Raw genomic sequence first — 23,620 nt, 5'->3', positions numbered from 1 at the left:
GATGCCGGGTGTCAAAAATGCCTTTGCAGCCGCCGTAAACGATTTCACACTCATCACAGGTTGTTTGTAAGGAATATATTCAGTGAAATACTGTTTAGACAATATTTATATTTTGTCACGATTATTTTCCCGCAATGCTTTTAGAAGTGTTTGTTTATTTTGTCATCCTGCACGCGAAATTCTGCCGCGAATGAAATATAAACAAGATGGCTGAGCTGCAAGTCTGCAAAGCAGGCAAGAACTACCATCAAGTTCTGGCTTCATTCCTAATAGCTTCTCTGTTGATCCTACACTAAAATTCCTGTGGCCCATGTGTGTCTCCATGCAACAGTGAAGGTGCCCAGCATCCATCACCCCGAGGTTTAAAAAACCCCCGAGCATTTCGACAGACGGCGGATTATGATGATTGATCATCATCATTAGGTTAAAAAAAAAAAAAAAACATTTATCTAATATGCAGTGATATTTTTTCACATCTACTATATATGAACTTGTTTGCATATAACACAAGATAAACAGGAGAACTGCACACCATTTCATTCCAACGCTCCTCACTGTCTGCCCAGGTCACGATCCACCCCAGCGGGTCAAAGGTCGTGAAGCATTCCACCGCGAGGGGTCGCCTATGGTCATGCAGCCGTCCCCTGTCCTCATCTCCCACCGGGATATTTTCAAACTCTTCAAAGGGAAGGAAGATTGTTACGCCGTTATTTTGAATATAAGAAGCGAGCAGACCGAGCCGATGTCCGAGTCCATCCTCGTTGACGCACGGGGATATTACTAAAACCGAGAGTTAGAATATATCAATATCTAAATTTTCATTTTCTGAGACATAAACCTTATTTTGTGAAAACACATGGCATTTGTTTTATGTTTAACAAAAAAGAAATGGTCAAAATGAAGGCTTGTAACTTGAAAAACTCATCACTTTTATTCACTATGTTCAATATTTGTGTTTAATTGAAAACATGTACTCACTTAGGACTAATATTAAGACCTATATATTCCAATATCGCATTTTAGCATCAATATCGTAAATTATAGTAGTAGTAGCACCAATAGCTTGAAATGAGGGCAAAATACCGATACTTGGTATCGATACTTGCCTGTTCCTGCTATTAACTAAGAATACAAATTTTAAGACATTTTTTTTCTTCACACATTTGACCTTGTGCCAATCATCTTTTATAAACGATATTTATTTACGCATTTTGACACAAAAAAAGTGACTTTTGAATGACCTTTCTAATGACACAAATCTTGGCCAGTTTCAATTGTCTAAATTCCATGGCTCACATTCCGCCTCACGCACTCAAATCTCCTCATTTAAACCCCTGGAAGCCGAATATTCGGGGTACGAGCTACAGATTGAAGCAATTCCCTCATCATTACGGGATTGTTGGCAAACACGCGTGACAACATGTATCTGTGTTGTCCAGACGGTAATGGAAGGGCTTGAGTCACCGGATCAAATTCTCATACAAAGGCAACGCGGAGCTTCCAACTTAGCTCACAAGCCAAACAGGAATCAAACTTCAAAAAAAAACTCAAATCCTTCAAGCCCGCTGCCGTCCGTTCATTCTAACTTCCTGACCGTCCAGCAAATCACACGGCATGAGATTGCTTTAATTATCCGTCCACTTTAACCGGCGGCGTTTTAATTTGCGCCGCCGGTCCCGGCTTCCAGAGCGAAATCCCGCCCTGCGAAGGCTCGAAGATTTGCACCGGCGTTTCCCCTCGACCTGGCAGATCAAGGCGGCTCCGGAGACGCATATGATACAATAATGACTGGAAATACGTCCAAATCCCTTGTGCTGCGTGCTTGTATATTCTATTTTCCATTTGAGTGCTCTCCTGCTGACAGCTTGTTAAATGAACGGGCCCGCCGCTTGATTGCGGCGTACGGGAGCGCCAGTTCCAGCGAGGATTCCCGTTGTTTCGGCTCCAGCGTGTTCGGTGCTTGGGTTCATTTACGTTTCAGGGAAAAGCGCCGAAAAGCGGCCGGGGGGACAAAAAAAAGACCGAAAGCTTTGAAGAATAGCTTCGACGCGTTATTGATGTCGGGAAACAGGTCGTCATCTAATAAGGAAAAAGAGCTGAGTCGGAAAAAGGGTGCGCGGCCGACAACTTGCCCTCAGGGAGGATCATTAACGCCTAATGAAGCTGACCTCTGCGCTAGATATCTATGGGTGAACTTTGACCCGCTAAAGTGCATGGCAAGTGCATAGCAAGTTCTTGGACGGGGGAGAAGTCCTACTGGATTACATACTGTATATATACATATGCAGTACATTTAAAAAAAAAAAAAAAAAAAAAATAAATAAATAAATATATATATATATATATATATATATATATATATATAAATATAAAATATAATATTATATATATAATATTTTATTTAGATTTTATTTATTTTATATATAATATTTTATATATATAAAATATATAAAAAATTATATATATATATATATATATATATATATATATATATATATATATATATATATATATATATATATATTAAAAAATACATATGCGTATATAAAAATATTTTTAATATATATATATATATATATATATATATATATATATATATATATATAAAACCCATGGTGCACAAATGGAAGGTTTCAGTCAACTCTGTAGTAGTAGGAGCTCAAAGTTAAATACACAAGGAGAACTACAATAACTCCAAAATATATATATCTTGTTCCATCAAAAACACTTAAATAGAAATATTATACTCTGTAATACCATGAAAACATAATTTTCTTGTTGTTTTTGGTGGATTGGCATTATAGGAGTATTAAATGGAATAAAATGAAGGAAACATTATCTTTATTATGTTGATTTGACATGAACTTTTTTGTTTGCTTAACTTGGTGATTTTTAAAGTGTGGTGCGAGTTCCACTAGTGGTAAGTGTGCTGTCTGTAGTTTTCTGTACGGTGAGGGGGAAAAATATTGAATTAAACGCAATTATTTAAAAACGACATTTAAACTGTGAATACAATCACAGCTGAAGTACATTATGCGACATGTTCATTTGTTCAATCCAGCGCGGTGTTCCCTCACCACTTTGCACTTCACTTTTTGCGGCTTTTCAAAAGACCGTCACTCTACAGAAACGCCTACACGATGTACCGCAGTAACACTCCCAAGCGGAGTACTAAAGTTAAGTGTGAAGTTGTTTGACAGCCTGTTAATACTCGGCCTTGTTCAGTCGCGATCAAAGGCATTTTTGCTTAAAACCACTGCTATGTGGGGACGTACAATTGGGGGAGAGGGTGGGGTGTGAGCGGATGCATGAAGGAAAGCCAACGCAAGGTGAGTGTGGCCCTTTGAGAATAAGCGCAAAGTATTTTTGAAGGAAAAAAAAACCCTTCTGCGCCATTCACGTGTGATATTTTCAACCACTTTGGAGCCGCATTGTCTCTAGGCATGTTTCATTCAGCGTCTCCAGAAGATAGATCACGTAACATCATTTGTGTCTTTCTTAAATCCTGCCAAAGAATTGCAACACCAACGCCATGCCGTCCATATTAAGCTTAACTAAATAAAGGCATACAAAATTTTGTCACAAGTCACTATAACACCATTTATCAGTAAGTTGCTTCATGTTCCAATTGATTTGTTTTTATTTTGAAAATAAATGTACTATTATTGGCACGGCATGAAAAAAAAAAATAAAAAGCAATAAAAAGCCAGGAAGTGCCTTCAAATACTATTAGTGAACTATGTAGAGTATATTTATTGAAGTATTTTTTTAAGTGTTGTCAAGTTTGAACTGCGACGCACTGGATGATTATATATTGGTTTGCTCTACCGGGTGCCATTTGAACTTAAAATCTCCATCTTAAGTTTCTGAGTGTTTAAAGTGGGCTGCATGTGAAACACAGATAAAGACCCGAGCTTCTGCTTCCTAATTGCAAGCTTCTTTGGTCTTTGTTTTTCCCTCTGAGCAGGAGGTAAATTAGATGCCACTCCACATAACAGATGTCAGGGGAGTCATGTCTCCTATGCTGCCTTTTCCTCTCTGAGGACTCACTTAGATGGGGTAAAGTTTCCCATTGAGGACAAACTCCTCGGGGACGCGATCGCCTTTCAGAGGAAATGGAAATATTCTTGCTAAATACTTTTTATTAATATTCCAAGCACTTTGATGCATTTTTTTCAGATTTAAACTAACATGTAACCCTGTATAAACACTATAAAAAATGTAGTTAACAGTTGATTCATTGTTAAGGTAATATAGGATACAGTTTCGGGTATACAAATTTGACAGATAATCTCATTTATAGTCGGCACAGTGAGCGAATGGGAGTGAAAAGTTTGGAATTGTGAAGCACTGGTTTAAAGCACGCGAGTCCAATTCAATTATTGTTGATACAACTCACGCATGCGTCTTCATTTCATCAACGTTAATCAGAAATTATTTGCACGGCGCATTTTATACGCAAATGCTTTACATTTTAAAAGGTAAAAAAAAAATAAAAAACCATCCCTTATCGAAAAAAGTATTACCAAGAATAATAAGTTTACTTCTGGTGTTGACTTCTGGTGTCTCACCGTCCTCCCTGACTTTCAGCAAATATCATCTGTCAGCATGAGAAAATATCATCAAGCTTTATTATCTCCGGCAATGCCCCCAGTAGATTGGACAATGTCCTCTTCCTGTGTACTGCTGGAAGCCAGGCTCCACTTAATTCCCTCATTGGAGCCACAGATAGGAACAATATCCCATCTCATCCCTCCAGGACCTGACACAGGACCAGAACGCCTCCCCGACTTTCATTATTTAGCAACGGGACGTTTTATTGAGAGGCTGCAAACAGGTCCGAGATTTACACTTTTTCATCACCGGCGCCGAGCGTATCGAGATTTACGGTCTCTTACGGAGAGAATGAATGTACGGCGTTAAGTGAGAGGCGCGAGTGTGATGAATGGGAAGAAAAACAAGAGATTGACAGCCATTGGGCTGGATTGAGGAGCGGCGAGGAGCCCGGCGTTCGGGTCGGACGTGAATATCAGAAGGGGGACAAGAGACAAGATGGTCCCAAGAAAAATAGAATTTGCTGGCCACACACATTTTCCATCTTTCTTTTCCTTTCACTCCGTGACAGGAAACACATGGGCTGAAATAGAAGATCCCTACGCTAACTGCAAACAGATGCGCTCATCATGCGTGTCTCGAATCAAGAGTTGAAAAAAAAAAAATCACAGATGATATGAATTCACTGACAATGCAGTCATGATTACTTCTCATCTGCCACAATTATCATATTGTTTTTCAACCATAATGAGACTACTTATTTTCTCCACTGTTGCTCCGAGGTAGATGGACTGATGCTCCAGGAAAGGCTGCAAATCTATTTTTATTTTGCCATAAATAAATATGAAGTCATTATTTGCTAAGGCTTTTACGCTCCCTTTGACAATGACTTGTCATTTGTTTGGCTCTCACTTGCACTTGCATGATGGCGAGGCCGTTTTGTTTGTTGTATGCACAAGAACATAACCGCTTTTCAATTTTAATTTTAGGAACAGACGCCACATCTTCTGGGAAGGATTAGAAGGTCGAGAGCCTTCATAAAAGGCTTTATATATATGTATATATATATATATATATATATATATATATATATATATATATATATAATTTTTTAAATTTTATTATATATTTTATTTTTATTTTTTATATATTTTTTAAATATATATATTTATTTTTTTGTAATTTTTTGGCTGAAAAATGGTCTAAAAGTGGCGAGCGAATTAAGAAAAAAGAAGAAATTGATGAATTAGGTACTAAGCTATTAAGTACTAAGTTATGCATTACTTTAGGTAATAAAAGTATGAATAATTAATTACCCTAGGTACTTAATTAATCTAATTTAATCTAATAAGGTACTTAGACAAGCAATTACTTTAGGTAACGAGCACTAAAGCAAGCGATTACTTTAGTCATCAAGAATGACTTGAATTTACAAAGTAAGACATTCCTTTCGAGCACAGGTGTCAAACTCAAGGCCCGAGGGCCAAATCCGGTCCGCCGCATCATTTTATCCCCTCCATCAGAAACTACAGACACTCCTTCATCCAAAAACTTGAAAAAAAATCGAAATAAGTACCTGGGAATGAAAGTCCGGACTTTAAAAAGAATAATAATAAGAATTGAATGAGTTACGCTAGTATGGCAGCTACTGGCAGCCCCTAAAACTAAATGATACCCCTATTAAAGCCCACGCTCTTGATTGTAACATTGCTATCGAAAAAAACAACATCCAACCGTAATGGGCTCAGTGAAATGTTAACGCGCAAGGTCGTGGAGAAGTAGAACATTTGCGCAAGTTCGAACGAGTAAATCAGACGATGGGGACGCACAGGCGGAGTCGATAGCTGATTTAGCGTTTCCAGACGTGAATCAGGTTTTTTTTTTTTTTTCAACCTACTTTGAAACGCAAGATGGTCTGTTTCTCCCTTGGGGGGGAGATGAGTGTCTTTTTTTTAAAGACTCAATGCTAAGAATTCAAGTCAAGTCCCTTTAGAACCCCTCAACAATCTCTGGAAACAATGTGGGAATATGGCGGCTGCTCTTTTGCATTAAGGTTTGATCATTGGTTGATTTGTTGACTTTTTTTAATTGTAAATTTTCCAAATATATCTCAATAGAGTTAAACATGTCAAGTTTGACTATTGGTGGACCAAACTGGTCCCACTCCCCTATGATTAGCAGGGATTGACTGTATAATAAATAAAAAATAATGATTGAATCAACAACTAATCGATTGCCAAATCCACTCATTCACTGCCATTGACGTCTATAGACGTGCAAGATCTGTTTTACTGTTAGCAAAGACTGAGTTAATAATATTACCGGTCCCTATACGCCGTTGGCATGTATCGAAGCATAAAATTTTAAAAAATGAATTATTTGCTGTAAATTTCACTGAATTTTTAACTCATTCACCTGCCTTTTATTGCTAATAATTGAATTAGTTGATGTATAGTTTTGACGATAATCGTTTCGAGAGCTTGTTAATTATTTCAATTTCCAAACTCGGAGAATTTCAGGCTCTCAACAGTAAATATACTCGGACCTTTATTGTTCTTTTTGAAAGGAGACTGACTGATTACCAGAAAAATAAATGTGCAAATACCTGCTCTCATGTAACAAACCAAATTAGAAAGTGAATCATGTTTGTTTTGTTTCGTCAAATTGAGTTTTTTTTTTTTTTTAATGAAGTGACATTGAGTGAGGAAATAACTGATTAACCCTTGCCAGAAATTTTGCATAATTTTCTTCCACATTATTCTCGCCTTATTTTAGCGAATGGCTGGCAAAGTCCTGCTAGTGTGATAACTAAGTGACCGTGCTATTCTACACTTTGAAAATGTTATCGCCATCGGTGTGAATTTTCAGCTCCCTAGTGCCTTCTTTCAATGCTACCCTTTGATGCGAAATGGCTTTGATGAAAGAACAAAGAGTTGCCATTTTTTTATATGAAAAAAGTCAGTAGTTGCAGCCCTATTGCAGAGTAAACAAACAAGATATTGCGACAGAAATAATGGTGCATCTGTGAACAAATCTGTGATTGGTTATTTTTATAACGTGCCGATTGGCGATCATCCCCAAAAACCCCGTCTGTCTAGTCTAGTTACAAGAAGTCCTCATATTTGTCATGGTTTGCTAACCACGAATGTAGCTGTCACTTTTGAAAGATGTAATCATTGAAATTTACACCGCACTGCATAGTAAAGTATTGAACGTGTATTATAACCGAAATTGTTATTGATATTCGAGTGGATAATTTCAACACTAAAACATCACTTTGAATACCCGCCTTCTCCGATGCGTACCGACCCGACTTAAACGTAGCCGACCATAACACGCCCCTCATGCCATAAGGTGTCCATCTGCACCAGGAACACTTTGCAGTCTTGCGGATCAATGCGGATCCTGCATCCTAATCGCTCAAACACACACCCGACCCCATCCAACGTACACGCTCGCCACCGAGCCAAATCCGAGCTCAGGTAATAGAGTACGTCGTAACCGGCACGTGACCAGCAGCTGCGGGACTGATCAATAGGCGGCCGAAGGAACGTGTAATATGATATTGATGGAAGCGCAATTACGAGGATGGTAAGCAGATGTGTGTGATTTTGGCCAAAGCAGCCATGCGTGCACCTGCACGCCGGTTAATGCCTGTTTTTTTACAACATAAACATATCTTTGCCTGCTTCGGCATCGATCCGTCCGAAATCCCCCAGGCCTGTGGGAAATCAATTACGTGGTGACTTTGTCGTTAATATCAGCGTTACGCTAGCGCCTTTTCACATTTACCACGCGCTACTGATAAATACAGTAGCGTTCTTCTATTTCCATTACCGGTCATCATTCCGACATAAAATAGGAGCTAGAGTGAAGGAACAGAAGTCCGACTCTGGTGGTCCAGAGGATGACGTAGCAGATGTTTGCGATTTTGGCATCTGCGTGGTTACAGCAGCTATGCGCGCACCTGCACTGCACGCGAGTTAATGCGTGTTTTTTTACAACGTAAATAGATCCTTGCTCGCTCCGGCATTTCATAACAAGCACATCGCAGCCTCGGCATCGATCGCCCCCGACATCCCCGAGGCCTGCGGGAAAATCAATTACACGGTGACTATGTTGTTAATATCAGCATTACACTAACACCTTCACGCATTTACCAGGCGCTACTGATAAATACAGTAGCATTCTTCCATTTTCGGTCCTACTGGTAATCGTTTCGACATTAGCCAGAGCGAAGCAGCAGAAGTCCAACTCTGGTGGTCCAGAGCGTGACGTCGCAGTCGGCGAAGGGGGAAAACGGCTTCGGGGTCAAAAATAAATGACCGATAAAAAAAGCGCGAGGAGGCGAATCCTCTAATCCGAACGGAGCAGATGTCTGCAGGTTTCATGGCAGGCGGACAAATGAAGACAGCGAGCTTCTGGTGCGGAGTCATCGGAAGAAGTTGAAGCGCGTGTTGAATTCTCCAGTTTAGACAGTCAACAGGCCTAGCAGAAGTCTGCCGCCGCAGACGTAAGTAATCACGAGCGGGAGCCGAAACGCTGACACACAGGTCATGAAATTTGACTTAATAGACATTGCGCGTCCTGATGGAGCTATTTAGCCTCCCTCCATGCTGTAGGTCTGAAGTAACCTGTGCTCTCCAGGGCTTGCGGCTGATCTAATAGACATGTCCCCGCATTAAGAAAGAAGATTTTGGAGCGGCGAGTGCCCACCCAGCAACAACGCCGACTGCCAGTTGTTTGTGTCTCCGTCAGCTCCCGAACTCACTTCATTCAACTCGATCGACTTTTCGGAGGCGAGCTCGACGCCGGTGACGGGGAGCATACGCCGAGGTGGTCTCCAAAGGGTGGAGACCTCCATGTCAGATGTCATACAGAGGTGAAATGTCAATGACAGCCATGTAAAATGAGCAAAATGTGTATCGTGTGAACTGCACATGAGAGCTGGGAGGTCAGAGTCATTTTATTTGGCTAGCCTATGTTATGGCACCAGTCACGTGTATTACAATACACGGGTGTTAAATGACAGCAATACCTCACTGAAACTGTTGTGAGAATCATTTTTATTCAATTGGCCTGTCTCATGAGAACCGAACAAGATTTTGAACTCCAAATATGTGGTGTAATAGTACTGTAAATGTGGCCATGTTAAAGGAAATTAGTGCAGTTCTGAATATACTGTTGGCCTCGTACTTTGAGATAAGAGCTTTGAGGTTTTTTTTTTGTTTTGTTCTTTTTAAAGAGCACAACATTTTATAAGAAAGGCTATTCAACTCCAAAACGGTCTAACGCTTACAGAGTCACTTGAATTCTTCAGCTAGTACTTTCCACATACCATATTTATTCTTCATATCTGAATATCTATTAATACATTTTAACTGACTTATGTGATTGTTTTGTGGAGATTCCCTTTAGCGCAGCTCCATCTCGCGGATGCATAACGCGACCCCAGCCACTACAGTAGCTTCTATTCTATGCACCTGAAAACAGTTTTATAAGTCATTGAAGGTGCGCCTTATGGTGCAGAAAATACGGTTCTCTAAAAGCAGGCTCAACTTGTGGGGTCCACCAAAAGGTCCCCGCAAGTGCAGAGGTCCCGCAAAGACAGTAAAACCTGGGATTTGGTCCCCAACATTCAGCAAAAACCAAAGCTACACACACACACTCGCAGTCTCTCTCTGTGTATGTGCAGACACGAGTCTGTTAATTCTCCCCAAGCAGTTTCTCATTGAAAACAAAACAAAAAAAACCATAACTCATCCTTCCATTTTAATCAAGAGTCAGATCAACGTTCATTGTTGATGTTCCTTTATCCCCAGTGGAGCCCGCCTGTGTGCTGCACCGCTACCCGCAGGCTTCCTCCCGCGACATCTCTCTGTGTGTTCCCCCCGTGTACCGCAGCATGGAAGCCCACGGGGGAGCGACCGGTTAATACTTGGAAGCCTGGCACCCACCTACATTCCTCCCGCCATCATCCTTCCCAGTCTGCGCGGACGGTTGCCAAGGCCACGCTAATGCATCGCAGTACATGATGGCGCTGACTGGGACGGAGCCATAATTCGTTCCGTTCCTTTTTATTAAAGCCATAGCCGCATTGTTATTAGCGTATGCTTGCTTGATGCTTTCCATATGGGATGTTACTGAGGAAAGATGACTTTGGAAGAGAGCTTTTTATTTTTTTTAGCTCCCAGCATTTGCTTTGATGAAGGCCCGAGTGTTGTCCTATAGGACCTCAAAACAACATGTCTCCTTTTGACAAGTATTATCCCATCGTCGGAAATAATACGCTCATTAGGGCCGTTTCTGCAGTGGGGTGGCTTTTTTTTTTTTTTCCCCGCTCCTCACATTTGGAATCAGGATTCTAAACTCCGGCTTTCAAAATTGCGTAGATGACAAATGACTGAAAAGATGAGGAAACGGTCTTTTCATTTACGTCCAAACAAATGACTAAGGATGATCAATGGCATACATGTGGAGCAGCAGTTCATTAAACTTGCTGCAAAACAAGTGTCGTGTCCGTACGCATTTGTTTCGGGATCTCGGATGACTTAACGATTGTTCTCGCTGTTGTGATTTATCGATTTGCGAGGCGTCAAAGAATGTCAACATCCATCTCTGTCTCTTGTGAGAGAACTGCGCGGGAGGATTTAGTTAACGTCTACAGCCGCGTTCAGATTGCCGCACCGATCAAAAGTTTTGCTTGATGTTAACTTATAACTTGTGACTGTTTAAAAATGTTGCATGGGGCACATCTGTGACAATTTTAATTAATTAGACTTTATCATAAAAAGTCTCTTTAGTCTGTTACTTATTACTTATTAATTTTTGTTACTTATTTCTTTTTGCAGAAAAATATTTTGAGACCCTCCTTTACCCTAATATTTGAAAAAAAAAAATCTGTAAACGAGTATCTGGGATTGAATGTCTGGAGTCGCTAGCTAGCTTGCTAGCATTTTCTCAGATGTGCTAATGGCCAAATCCTTAGCTTCTAATTACATAAACATAACAAAACGTCTAGTTAGGTGAAGTGCTGCCATCATGAGAGAAAATAGAAGACTCTTTGGTTAAATTACCCTAAGTGGCTTTTATTTGTTGGCTAGACATGGCAGGCTAAACTTTTTGTCTTCTGCAGGAAGTCTCACTGCATATATTGTGTGATAACTTCACTGATCTGAAGTTTGGTTATCATTCAATACATAATTGATGTTTTCCTTCGATAGACCTGCGTTTCTACCATTAATAATCTATAGACGGAATTTAGCATAACAGACTACTGCTTGCTATTGAGTCCTTAGGTCATTTTGTACACAGGGTTAGGCTTATTTTTATACACAAGTAGCTGTAAAAAATTGTAAGTTATGAACACGAGTCTCCTCATGCCTGGTGCACAGACATCTTCTTTTTCGCGAGGGAAAAAGTTTTTTTTTGCCCAAACAGAAAATTTCAGCTAAAACATGTTGACTGCGCATTAAATCACTTTTTATCCCACAGCTATAATAGTGCTAACTGCGAGACCACACAGCTACAAATGGGAGATACATCAATCAGATATATATATTTGATTGCTATTAAAAAGCTTTAAAAATATATATATAAATATACAATTAAATTCTATCCACAGATGAGGTAGCATATGGTGCTGAGTTTTCCAGAATCCCCATACAGTAGTTCCGCTCTAATTTAAAATAATATACGAGAGAAATTCTCCTTTCATTTTTCCATTTATTTAACGGTCAATCATTGACCCTGAGGAAGGTGTTATATTTGCTTTTATTGGGAGAACATTAGCGCTTGATGAACTCATGTTAAAATGAGTCATAAACGCCACTTAGGTCTCATGGTGAAGAGCTGTGCCCGTCTTTTACAGACAATGCATCATTGTTCTAAAGAACAGCTGCAGAAGAAACGAAAGCGCCTGCTCAATGTATCGCTCGGCTTTGATTAAAGAAATGTGTTGGCTCTCTTTCACATCCTTAGACCGGAGCTCTTTCGGATTCTTAAAAAGAATGTCACTCGGGGTCAGATGTGGAACTTGTCGGGGGGGGGTGAGGAAGGATGTAAAGATTGGGGTCTGCGTGGACAGTTTGATGAACTGACTTTCTTCAAATATGCAGTAGAGGGATTCTGCAGGGTAAAGATGATGAATGGATCAGATTTGCTCTTGGCGTCAATACATTTTCATTGGCGGTATATGAGGATGAAATTTGTGAGTCATTCACATGTGAGCGGGACGCGATTCTCGGTTGTGTAATTCACCTAAGTACGTTTACGCAAAGTGGGCATCTACTAAATTTGGGCTTGTTTACATTTCGTGTCATATTCTGGATTGCTTTTACTAAAGCATTTTGCTCCTCGTTTTAACAACTTCAGTTACTTGGAATTACTCTAAGTCTTTTGGACTGCAATAATCTGTGAAATTGCAAGGGCCAGTTCCGTCCAAGGGGAATCAATGCAGGTAAACAAAAATGTCCCATTCTATTTGAACACACAAAGTCATGCTGCTATATGATAGCAAGACTACAGCAGATTAAAAAAAACCTCAAAAAAAACGATTGATCAAATACACTAACTGCTCCATTGAACAAAAAAAAGCAAATATTTGACTGTTTGAAAATCAAACCCAACAGTTCACGTAGAACACCAGCAACATGGAAAGAAAATTACTGCACAACTGGCAAATTTATGAAAACTGTAAATAACACACTACGCTTAGCGTGCGTGAAACACAATTTATTTCTTGACTAATCCTATAACCACCTGGGTGGTAGTAAGTGCTTCAAAAGTCAGTGCGTGAGTCATAACATTGAAAAAAAATTGGGTCTTTCTGCGGCTTCGGTGCTTTGTATTTTTTTAGGCAAAGTTTTATCGAGCACATTCATAGATTTTATTTATGTAAGCACAATGTCCATCGGGGAGAGGAGCAAATCCTACTTTATGGAGTTTACTTTGTGTACATATACGTATATATACATGCATACATACGTACGCCATGAATCAGTTATATAATAGTATTAAATCCAGACATCCACATTGTTTACAATACGAGTCCTTCAGATACTTTGATCTGCAGTGCATAAATGTTCAAAGGACTCTCGATAAATATTGCCATTGTTATTAGGAACACTTTACTGCACCGATGTTGATGTTGAAATCCAAGCGGCCGTGTTCTTCATTAGGGTTGCAAAACAGTCGCTTGCATTATGTGAAACATTTGTGTAAACGCATTTGGGAAAGTGCTGCACAATGGCTCGATCGGTGCTTTAAGGGAGCAATGCCGCACGCGCAACGTGGCTCCGAGGCATGCCACAAATATTACGAGGAAACTGCAATTTGTGAAAGGTAGACACGCGGGGAGACATGAAACATGCCCGGGCAGCATAAGTGGATGGTGGCACGATGAAGCCCTGCATAAATGTGGTTTCGGCATTTGTAAATTTGTCTATTTGCGACTAACTTTGCCTCTGTATCCCTCTGTTGGTGATTGTTTGGCGTGTTCCTTGGACATTTTGAGCCTGTTTAACTGATTATCGTTACCTTGTATTTAACAATGAAGCGTTGTTATCCTCCGCCTCAAAAATGTTCAAATGTCAACCAATTCCGGTAGTTTTTATTATTTGCAAAAACAAGAAAACTCCCATTTTGTGGCGACTGTCTTCACGTTACATAATCACATCAAGATGTATTGTATCTATGCTTGTATTATATTCTTTTCCTCGGTGGTTGGGAAAATTTGACTAACTCAATAAATGGATGAATGGAACAGATTGACAGAGTTTCTATTCAGTTCAATGGGCGAAAATTATTTGAGATATGAATGTTTTGAGTTGTGGGCAAGGCAGTAATGAATGTTGAATGGGTGGGAGGAGCAACAGGCCGTCAGCCCGTAGCTTTGTCGAACAAACTAAAGCGTTTTATACGCTGCAACATTCATTTCCACCATTCGCACAATGTTCAAAAGTTCCCTTGTTTGGTTTTTCCCTCTCACACCTGCAAAATGCGGCAACTGTAAATTTCCGCGGCTTTTTTTTTCTTCACCTCCATAGAATGATGGATGTCAAGGCGCCACTGTTTTTCTTATTCATTCCGCATTTCAACAGCTCATTATTAGCATCATTTAACATTTCCTCCACAGCCCATATATATAATTGCTGTCATGGGTGAGGACCTGAGCGGGGAGACCGTATGGTTCCAGCATGCGAACCAGGAAGTGCGCATTCGCTGGTTTTAAACAGGCCCAGCGGCAACAGTCCGTCACACAGGTGGCAGGGAAATTACATTCGCAAATACAGCGCTCGCATTTTGGAAATCCTGCTCGGGCCTCTGCCAAAAACCGTAAAAGCTAGTCTCGGTTTAGATGTAAAAGTATCGGATAAGATTTTACTAGTGCATATGTTTAATGATCTGGCGCAATACAACAATGGCACCGCTCTTTCTTACTAATAGGAATTCTGCCATTGCGTGTGAACTAAACCCACCGGTTAAATACTTCAACCTGTCTACGCTTCCCGTAGAATAAATAAATAAATAAAAGCGTTGTGCGACTGCTTTGCGTTAAAACCACATCACGTGCACTTAGTGTAAACGCAAGACTGAGACTTCCTGATTGCAAATGGTCTCTCGGATGAAGACCCGGACTTGGACAAAGGCAGACCAGAAGGATTAACAAATGTGCATTAGCTCTGAAAAAAAAAAAAAAGAAAAAGCGAGCTTGGCGAAAAGCTGTCATTCTGCTGCCATGTTTCGAAGTAATCACTGGTGTCTGTATTTCATCCTCTGCGCTCTTGTGTATTACTCATGTTTTGCGCTGCTGGACCACAAATCTCCCGTCTGGTGCCATTGTGGACGGCTAGTTGCTAAATAAAAACCGTGCCGGCAGAAGGATTCAAAATCAGACAAAACTGCATTGCTTATCGAGGAGACCGAAATCTTTTACTTATAAATTCACGCTTAGGTTTGCGTGGTTTATTTTTGGCTGTTTACATTTTTGTATTCATTTTAGCTGTGTTTTCGAAGCATTTAAACGCACCATCTAATTAAATCCTTAAGAAAAATCCCAATTGTGGAAGTTTATACTCATCTGTAGTAAGTACAAACACAAGTAAATACAAACAAAAGGCCCATCATAGCTGTAGCTTAGGGTTGCTAAATGCATTGATTGTGGTTGATTGGTTGACTACCGAGCTAGCGTTGGTCGCATGATTTCACACCACAAGGAGGGAAAAAAAAGCAAACCGAAAAAAAAGAATATTACTTTAAAAAAAAAAAAATCAAGTAGAACATGTCACGACCATGCTTCCGGGACGAACTTCAAAATAAAAGCGTACCCAGGCTATTGGGGTCATACATGTTATGGTGAAGTTTATTTTGAAGCATTGACTTGCCATCCCATAATGTTTGGCTGTTTTAATATAATGGAGTAGATTGACAGGCAGCACCTTCTCCCTGTGTATTTTAATTGCACTACAGGCAGAACAAGTTAAAAAATGTTTTTAAAAAAGATCATTTTATTCTTTGTTGAGTGATATCGCTGCAAAAGAGTTAATAATTTATTATATTGGTTGGTGAGGTGTAATGGCCGCCCATCATGCGCTATTAGGTTATTTTAGGATCTCGTCTTTCCGGAAATGTAAATAAAACATTATTTTTAATAAGTGTGATTACTTCATCACATACTGTATTATATACTGGATTTCTCAGAAGATTTTCATTACCACAGATAACAATAGTTAAATGTCATTTTTTTAACTCTCCAGTACAGCAGTTTCCAAAACAAAAAAAAACAATTCAAAATCAAAACAATAAGATAAATTACAAACTGTTCAAAACAAGCACTAATTGAGATGAAGTATTATGGAAATTTTGAGGTCAATTCAATCATTCGGACAGGAAAAAAAATGCACTTACGATGAGATGCTGGAGGACGGGTCATTAACGCAGCGCATAACTGGAAAAGAAGCACTGCTATTAATTATGTTGTTTAGCTGAAACTTTAATCCAAGGCTGTGTCTAAAATTTCTGCCTGATGGTATGCCAGTCAACTCCTCTAAAGTTATTTCTCCTTTGATTTTCCTGCGAACCAGTATTTATGGTCTTCACTTGCCTGGCAATAATCTTCTGCAAATGATCGCGCCACAAACCAACGTTATACTTTTTTCAATATTCAATATGGGATCAAAGGATGATTCATGTCAGATTAACACTGGCTGCGAATCGATGTAAATGAATCATTTCAACGCGTGCTAAAGTTTTACTTGATTTATCTGATGGCCCATGAAGGTGCCGCTGTGATTAATAGTATATGGATTATTAAACTACACGAAATTAGACTTTTAAAGTTGCGCGCCGATTCATTATCGCCATTCAAAACGCTGTTGTTTTAAATTACGCGACGTATTGCGGGATAGACGGTATTTGTGTTCCTCTAGAGATATTATTGCCCTAAAATAAGAAACAGCCATACCTAAAAATCAACATTAGTCAAAAGGGATCAAATATTCTATCCAAACAGCCAACAGTGAGGATTATGCATACGTTAAGATGAGGGAAAAGGCTGTGTTTGCGGGTTTACAGTCACGGCTCTTCATTCATGCTTAGCCATAGGAGACACTATCATGAGTCAGATATAGCTTTGTTCAATCAAACGGACAGGAAATTGTCACATTCATCTTTGCCAAAGCTGTCTCTGGTTGAATCCTGTGCTGTGAATTATGACGGGGAAAGATTAGCGTGACAATATTCACAACCGAGTCCGCGGTGCAAACATTTTGAAGGGATGAAAAGCATCGGGGCAAAAGTATTGGGCCAACTAGCGATTGCTTTGTGGTTCTCGGTGCAGTGATAGATCAGGTGCAAGGTGGAAAGTAAACAATTTTAGAGTTTTTTTTCAATTCACGTTTAGAACACAAATACTGTATTTATTCCCACAAATAATGCATCTACAGTAATAGCTTGAAGCCTAAATGGAGAAAAAAAACAGCCATTTTTCCCATAATGCCAATGGCTGCTCAGGATTTAAAAAAAAAACCAAACATACACACACACACACACACACACACACACACACACACAAGCATAAAACGGTACGTTTATAATAACGAGCAATGACTAACTAGGCATGTCAAAAAAAGTAAATAAGCACTACGTTCTTACAAGTACGTTCAAACGAGTTTAGAGTAATAAACGTTAATTCGACATTGGCTTAGAACAATACAAAGTATTAAGTATAAACAGCTTGTAAAAGTAGTATTTAGAACTATTTAGACACCTTTTTTTCGACGATAACTTGTAATTGTCAAACCTCCCACTGCCTACGAACGCCTCAATTAAGCCTAGCTAACTGTTGTTCAAGAACAAGAAGACTCTTGACAAAATCCTGTAAAACGTCTTTTTTTTGGAATACATATTAGCTTTTAGTACTGGTATTTACATTTTTGAAATATTGTATTTCCGGCAGTGAGGAAGAATAGTTAATTGGCAAATATCTTGACAATGGCCTACATAAAGTACACTAGCATCTCGGAGCTCCATCACAAATTGTCTTACCCAGTAAGTAAAAGCAAAAAAAAAGGTCTTTTGACAAAATTCTTAAGTCTTTAGTGGCGTAATTGTTTTATCTTTTATTGTTTTATATTTTTTATAATTTATTGTACAATGGTGAAAGTTAATGCGTTTTTTTTCAACGCGGAATTCCTCGATTCACATAATCATGAGCATTGTATTGTTTTTCCAGAAAGTGGTTGGTTTAGTCATAGGAAAGAGTGATATTAGGAGCTTCCCCGACAGAAAAAGTAAGTATCTAATTCACTCTTCCATGATAAAACGAAAAAAAACCCAAAAAACTATACACTCAAAAGTGTGAAATCGATGCCTTTGTGTCTTGTCCACTGGCGCCCTCTTGTGGAGAACAGTGAAACACGACACGAGGGTTGCCATTTACCGTCTCTTTGACAATTTTAGATGCTGGAGTGGACAGATTCACTTTTGGCTTCACTATCAAGGACGCTCCTGACTTCTTTATTAACGTGTCGGCCTGGGGAACCGATAGTTACATCAACGGGATGTCCAATAGTTTCAATATCGGCGATGTTGGTAAGGCCTTAATGTCCTTGTCTTGTATTGCCGCATGCTTACATAATGATTGTGTCCCCAGTCACTATTGAAAACCCATTGGTGGCCACCAAAGATGCAGAGAGGGAGGAAAGATTCTGTCCTACTACACCAAGGTAACTCACGTGACGTATTTCACGGTGTCTAAGGTTTACACTTTTTTTTTTTGTCAGTCCCTTCAGGCTGATGCTGGCAGAGGCTCATTCTAAAGTGCGTCTCTGTGTGGACGTGGACACCAGCGACAGCTTGCTGCCGCTGATGCACATGCCGGTCAAGGACCCCAGAGACTTCTACCCTTTGGGAGACATCGTGGCCAACGGGAAGAGTCTGGACGGATCGTTCATAAACATTCTCGCTGCTGTGAAAGCGGTGAGTTCTTATTGGATTGAGGACAAATCCTTTTTTTTTCAGATCAATTATATTAATAAGGAAGATTGCATATTTTAAAAGGGCCCATATGAGATTTTAAACTTTCCAAAGTGAAATATATGCCTATAAAATGGGGAAATCTTACTTTTGGCACATTGGTGATTTAATGTCTTATAAAATCGGAGTTTTCTTTATGGCTGGATTTCAAAACGGGAAATGAAAGGTCTCGTTTACTCAAGCCGCATATCTTCTGCGCGCCCCTTTGTGACATCATTCTAAAGCCAATTGTCACAATGAAACAACAACTAAAGTAGTAATCTGTAACAGGAGTCAGAGGGGGTCCATATTTACTCTTGCACAGGCAGCACGGGCGGTGCAGAGGCGCTACGAGGGCCTCTTATCGCCATATTGGTTCTCGTAATCCGTTTTTCGGATCAAGCCGGGCCGAGAGCGCAGAAGAAGCAAGGGATTCTAAACCAAATGCATCAGTGAAAGAAAAAAAAAACACTTTGGGGGCGTTTGAGGTGATAGATTAACATTATAACATGGATAGAAGCGCCATGATACGGGCCCTTAAAAAAAAAAATGTTGCATTCATTTCCATAATATAGTGTCATTTCCTTTTGAATCCATGATCATTTTAAGATTAGCGAGACGAAACTGTTCAAGAAATCCGACGGAGGCCAGGGGCAGCGAATGGAAGTCAAGCTTTTTGACGAGTCCATCTCATCCTTCCCGCTCATTTGGTGCGTCTGTGATCCGCGCCTCGTTTGAATCCGATCGCCGTCGGTAAACTCGCCTTGAACTCCCTGACCTCCGATTAATTCACAGTTGGGACCGAGAAGTCATTGGGCTGATTCAGACTTCGGCGTCCAAAGGGACCGGTAGGACCAAATTTTTATTCCAATGTTTTTACTACCCGTCACGTCCTATTAACGTTCCCTTACTGGAGGCAAGCGTAACCGTGGACATTTGAGATGAAACGCCATGTTATTTTTGAGACAACTTACGCATGTTTTGACTTGGTTCCTCATTCCAAGTGATCTTCATAGCGGATGTGAAGATTCATTTTGACAGCTTCCGCAACGGAATGACCGCAACAGTCAACTCCAAAAGCGTTATCACCGTCAATCCCGGTAAGCATGCCTCTGCAAAGCATAAAAACTCACAATTAACCCTTGTGTGATATTTGATCCGATCCTTGGATCTTGAAGCGTTGAAAACCCGCACTAGGGAGCTGAAATTTCACCCGGACGATGACAACATGTGAAAATTCAACTCGGCACGACCACTTAGCTATCACGCTACCGCCAAAAGCATTTCACATGAAAGGGAAAGCTTTCAAAGAAGACCCTAGGGAGCTGAAATTTCACCCAGATGGTGACAGCACGTTAAATTTTAACATGGCACTAGCACGTGTGCCATGCCTTGGCGAAAATACTGCCAGAATGATGTGGAAGAAAATGACCAAAAAAAATGATGAAAATACAACACGGGGTTAACTAGAGAAAAAAAAATGTCCGCAGGGGAAGTTAAGTAAGCAGTGTCATGTGACGCCGTACGCGTCAATCATCTTTTGTTGTCAGATACGCGAGAGGCCGGCCTGCTGTGCAGGTATGCAATGGAGATGTTGGAATCCGGAGCTCTGGACCAAGATGACCAGCCAGAAGATGTGCTGGGTAACTTCATGACTTGGCCGGCTCTTGATATTATTATAGGAAAAGACTGCGTTTTTTAATGTGAAATATGGTAGGATATTTCATATCCCGTTGGGATACATTAGAATGTGTGGTTATAACAGGACTTAAGGTTTCGGAAAACACCCAAAAATGTTTTATGTGAGGGTAGGTGATATGCTCTTTGAATATGAATAGACGTATTATGTACACGAAAAATTTGGAAACACCTTCGAGCTCAAGCTGTTAATTCTGAAACTCTTGTTTCAGGTCATAAAGCATCATCTGCATCATAAAGCTGACAGAAAATAGCAAGATTTGCAAAACTGTCAAGCTGGGCGAAAAGTGTCTAAATTGAAGTATTTATATTTATCAAACATTGGATTTTGATGAACATATCGAACAAAATGCTTCATAAAAGGTGTTTCCAAACTTTTGACTGGCACTGTAGCTTCCATTGCCAATTGGATTCTCAATTATATGATGAACTAACGTCCATTTTTCTTTGAGACATTGACCCTGTCAAAAAAAAAAACAACGACATATAATTGCCTGAAAATACCTGCAAAGCAAAACTAATATAAGAAGCTCCTCAACTGACTTCAACCTAGTTCCTTGACAAGATGGGTGGTAAAACACAACTTTTGCTCAAAGAAATTCACTTCAACATGGTTCATTGGCACCAACATGGTATCTGAATAATAAGTTTGCTAGCATTCCATCTTCTTACAAAAAAAAAAATACTCATTCTGATCCCGCCGTGAATTCATCCGCATTTCTCTCCGAACGTACGAAAAATAAAAAGGCCTTTTTTCTGATCGCACTTTTTCACCCAAATGACTGATGTTTCTGATGGAACAGTGGAATCGATCTCCGCCGTCTACACGGTGGGTCAACTGAAAGAAAAAGGCCAAGAAAACGCGGAGGCATCCTACGGCATCACGTACAGCTTCATCTCCAAGCTGGATCTGGACTCTTCTGTTTCCACAGTCATTCGGACTCGCTGGTAGGCTCATTCAGGCGCGCGGAATGATTTACCGTAAAATTCAGAATTTTTTTTTCATGCTTTGAACCCTATAGCTTATAGTTCAGTGCAGCATATCTGAAGTATTTTTTTTTTACTAGTTACTAGTTGGCAATCCCGCGGTAAACAAAGGGAGACAGAAGTGGACGCTTGAAGGATCCATTTTTAAGTTTGAATTCTATACTCAATGCAACCGGATATATTACTGTTGTGTTGATGCAGTATTCTAACAATCTGAGGGTGTCTGTGCTATCTTGAATATATGATGGTGCTGCTTGTGTTTCGAAACATGCAGAAGTTTGAAAAAAATACAAACAAACATTGAAAAAACTTCCATGTAGCATCAAATAGCATAAATATCGAATGTAGCATAAATATCTAATGTTACAATCTCAACCAGTGTGGTTTATATGTGACTAAAAATATCTTTTTAGAATATTTTAAAATAATTTCTCACTTTTTTTCTTTTGTCATGTGTCTCACAACACAGTCAGGTGCATTACTGTGGAGTTGGTGCAGCATTCTAACAAAAAATATTGTAATAATGTCCAAAAAATATGAATAGTATTTGTGAAAATATGTTTTCTTTCTTTGTATGTGTCTCAGCGCCAAGTGTAAGTTCCAAGTGACTGAGGACATTCAGTATTGCACCAACCAGCTGTGTCCGGGAAAGGGTCAAGTCTTCTCCTCCGTCACTGGCTTCGATTTGCTGGTGGACCTCACCGACCACACGGGCACTCTTCACGGCTGCGCCCTCCGAAGCCCGGCGGCCGAGGCCATGCTTGGCTGCACTGTTAGCATCACAAAAAGCACCATTACTCATCCAAAGACGAAACACGTAACGTGTCTTTTCATTTGGCTGCAGATTGAGCAGTTCGCTTGTTTAACCGACGACGAGCGCACTGCACTGAAGTGGAAGTTTCTTCTGGAGAGATGCAAAATATACGTGAAGGTGTATGCTCTATCCGACTCAAAGATTCAACGCAAACACACCAGATAAGTTGTTTTTTTTTTTTTCTTCTGGGAAACCTTCTGTTTTAGATCATCCCTTCCACTCGGACAAAGAGCGGGGTCCGGGCAGCGGTCCTGGCCTGCTCACCGGCCGACCCGGGTGAGGTGAAGCAGCACATGTCACCCATGCAAAAGGGAGACTGAGGAATTCATTGGGAATCACGCAAGTTCTATCGGAGTTCTACAGAAGCTACAAGCATGCAGAAATAATGAGAGTTTGTGCTAGGATTGTTCTTACGCTCTTTGTTCTTCGGCAGTATTTTGTATTTGAGGTTTTGGATTGATACGTGGTCTACCGTTAAATAAAGTGTTTGTTTATCAAATGGATTATGGTCTCATTGTATGAGTGAAGCATGACATGAGTTTTAAAGTCTGGGAGATTTGTGAGAATGATAAATCAACATTTCACGAGATTTGTGTAACAATAGCTTTTCAAGAAACATGTTCTTGACGAAGTAAAATGCATTATTCACTGCATTCCGTTATAAGTGGCAATTATGTTCTACTCATTTTAAAATGTCAATAGACAAAATTTTAATACACTTGTCTATATTTACGATATAAAATTTTATTTTAAAAAAACGTTTCATCAACGGGTTTCAAATAAACACAATTTACCGTGTTATCGCTTGCCTGAAAATGCTGTGCTGCCACCTATTGGCGAAGAGTATCTATTACATGATTACGCTCCAACACACGATTTCCAAAAGAAAGTGAAATTGTATAATTTCCCATCGCACATCCGACAATATCTCTCGCAATATTGCCGAGCAGCTGCAAAGAGGTTAAAAAACACTTCCATTAAAAAAAGAGAGAGGGGTTCAGGGGACGGCAGCTTCGAACGCCAACAAAGCGGAACCTTCGCGTCGTTACAAGT

At 39.9% G+C, this 23,620-nt stretch overlaps 1 protein-coding gene across 2 annotated transcripts; it reads left to right on the top strand.

Moving 5' to 3' along the window:
• The first annotated feature begins 17,878 nt into the window (after positions 1–17,878).
• On the top strand, positions 17,879–23,066 carry meiob (meiosis specific with OB-fold). Of its 2 annotated transcripts, none has more exons than XM_088439563.1 (13): positions 17,879–18,102; positions 18,287–18,344; positions 18,514–18,645; positions 18,707–18,779; positions 18,837–19,032; positions 19,678–19,778; positions 19,864–19,916; positions 20,085–20,168; positions 20,619–20,711; positions 21,570–21,714; positions 22,339–22,525; positions 22,598–22,684; positions 22,774–23,066. In XM_088439563.1, the coding sequence occupies exons 1-13, from the start codon at positions 18,046–18,048 to the stop codon at positions 22,885–22,887; spliced, it is 1,380 nt and encodes a 459-aa protein (XP_088295689.1). In that variant the 5' UTR covers positions 17,879–18,045; the 3' UTR covers positions 22,888–23,066. The 2 variants fall into 2 exon arrangements, with proteins under 2 accessions (XP_088295689.1, XP_088295688.1); XM_088439562.1 differs by having other exon boundaries at positions 20,073–20,168.
• The last annotated feature ends 554 nt before the right edge of the window (positions 23,067–23,620 follow it).

The sequence above is a fragment of the Hippichthys cyanospilos genome, chromosome 17, assembly GCF_059441005.1.
Source record: "Hippichthys cyanospilos isolate Australia breed blue-spotted pipefish chromosome 17, RoL_Hcya_1.0, whole genome shotgun sequence".
NCBI classification, from domain to species: Eukaryota; Metazoa; Chordata; class Actinopteri; order Syngnathiformes; family Syngnathidae; genus Hippichthys; species Hippichthys cyanospilos.
This window is presented reverse-complemented; position numbering and strand designations above follow the sequence as displayed.

Coding starts and splice junctions, on each gene's coding strand:
- meiob (XM_088439562.1), top strand. CDS start 18,046: ATGGCCTACATAAAGTACACTAGCATCTCGGAGCTCCATCACAAATTG. Junction 18,345..18,513: donor GAGCTTCCCCGACAGAAAAA/GTAAGTATCTAA, acceptor TGACAATTTTAG/ATGCTGGAGTGGACAGATTC. Junction 19,917..20,072: donor TTCGGCGTCCAAAGGGACCG/GTAGGACCAAAT, acceptor CCTCATTCCAAG/TGATCTTCATAGCGGATGTG.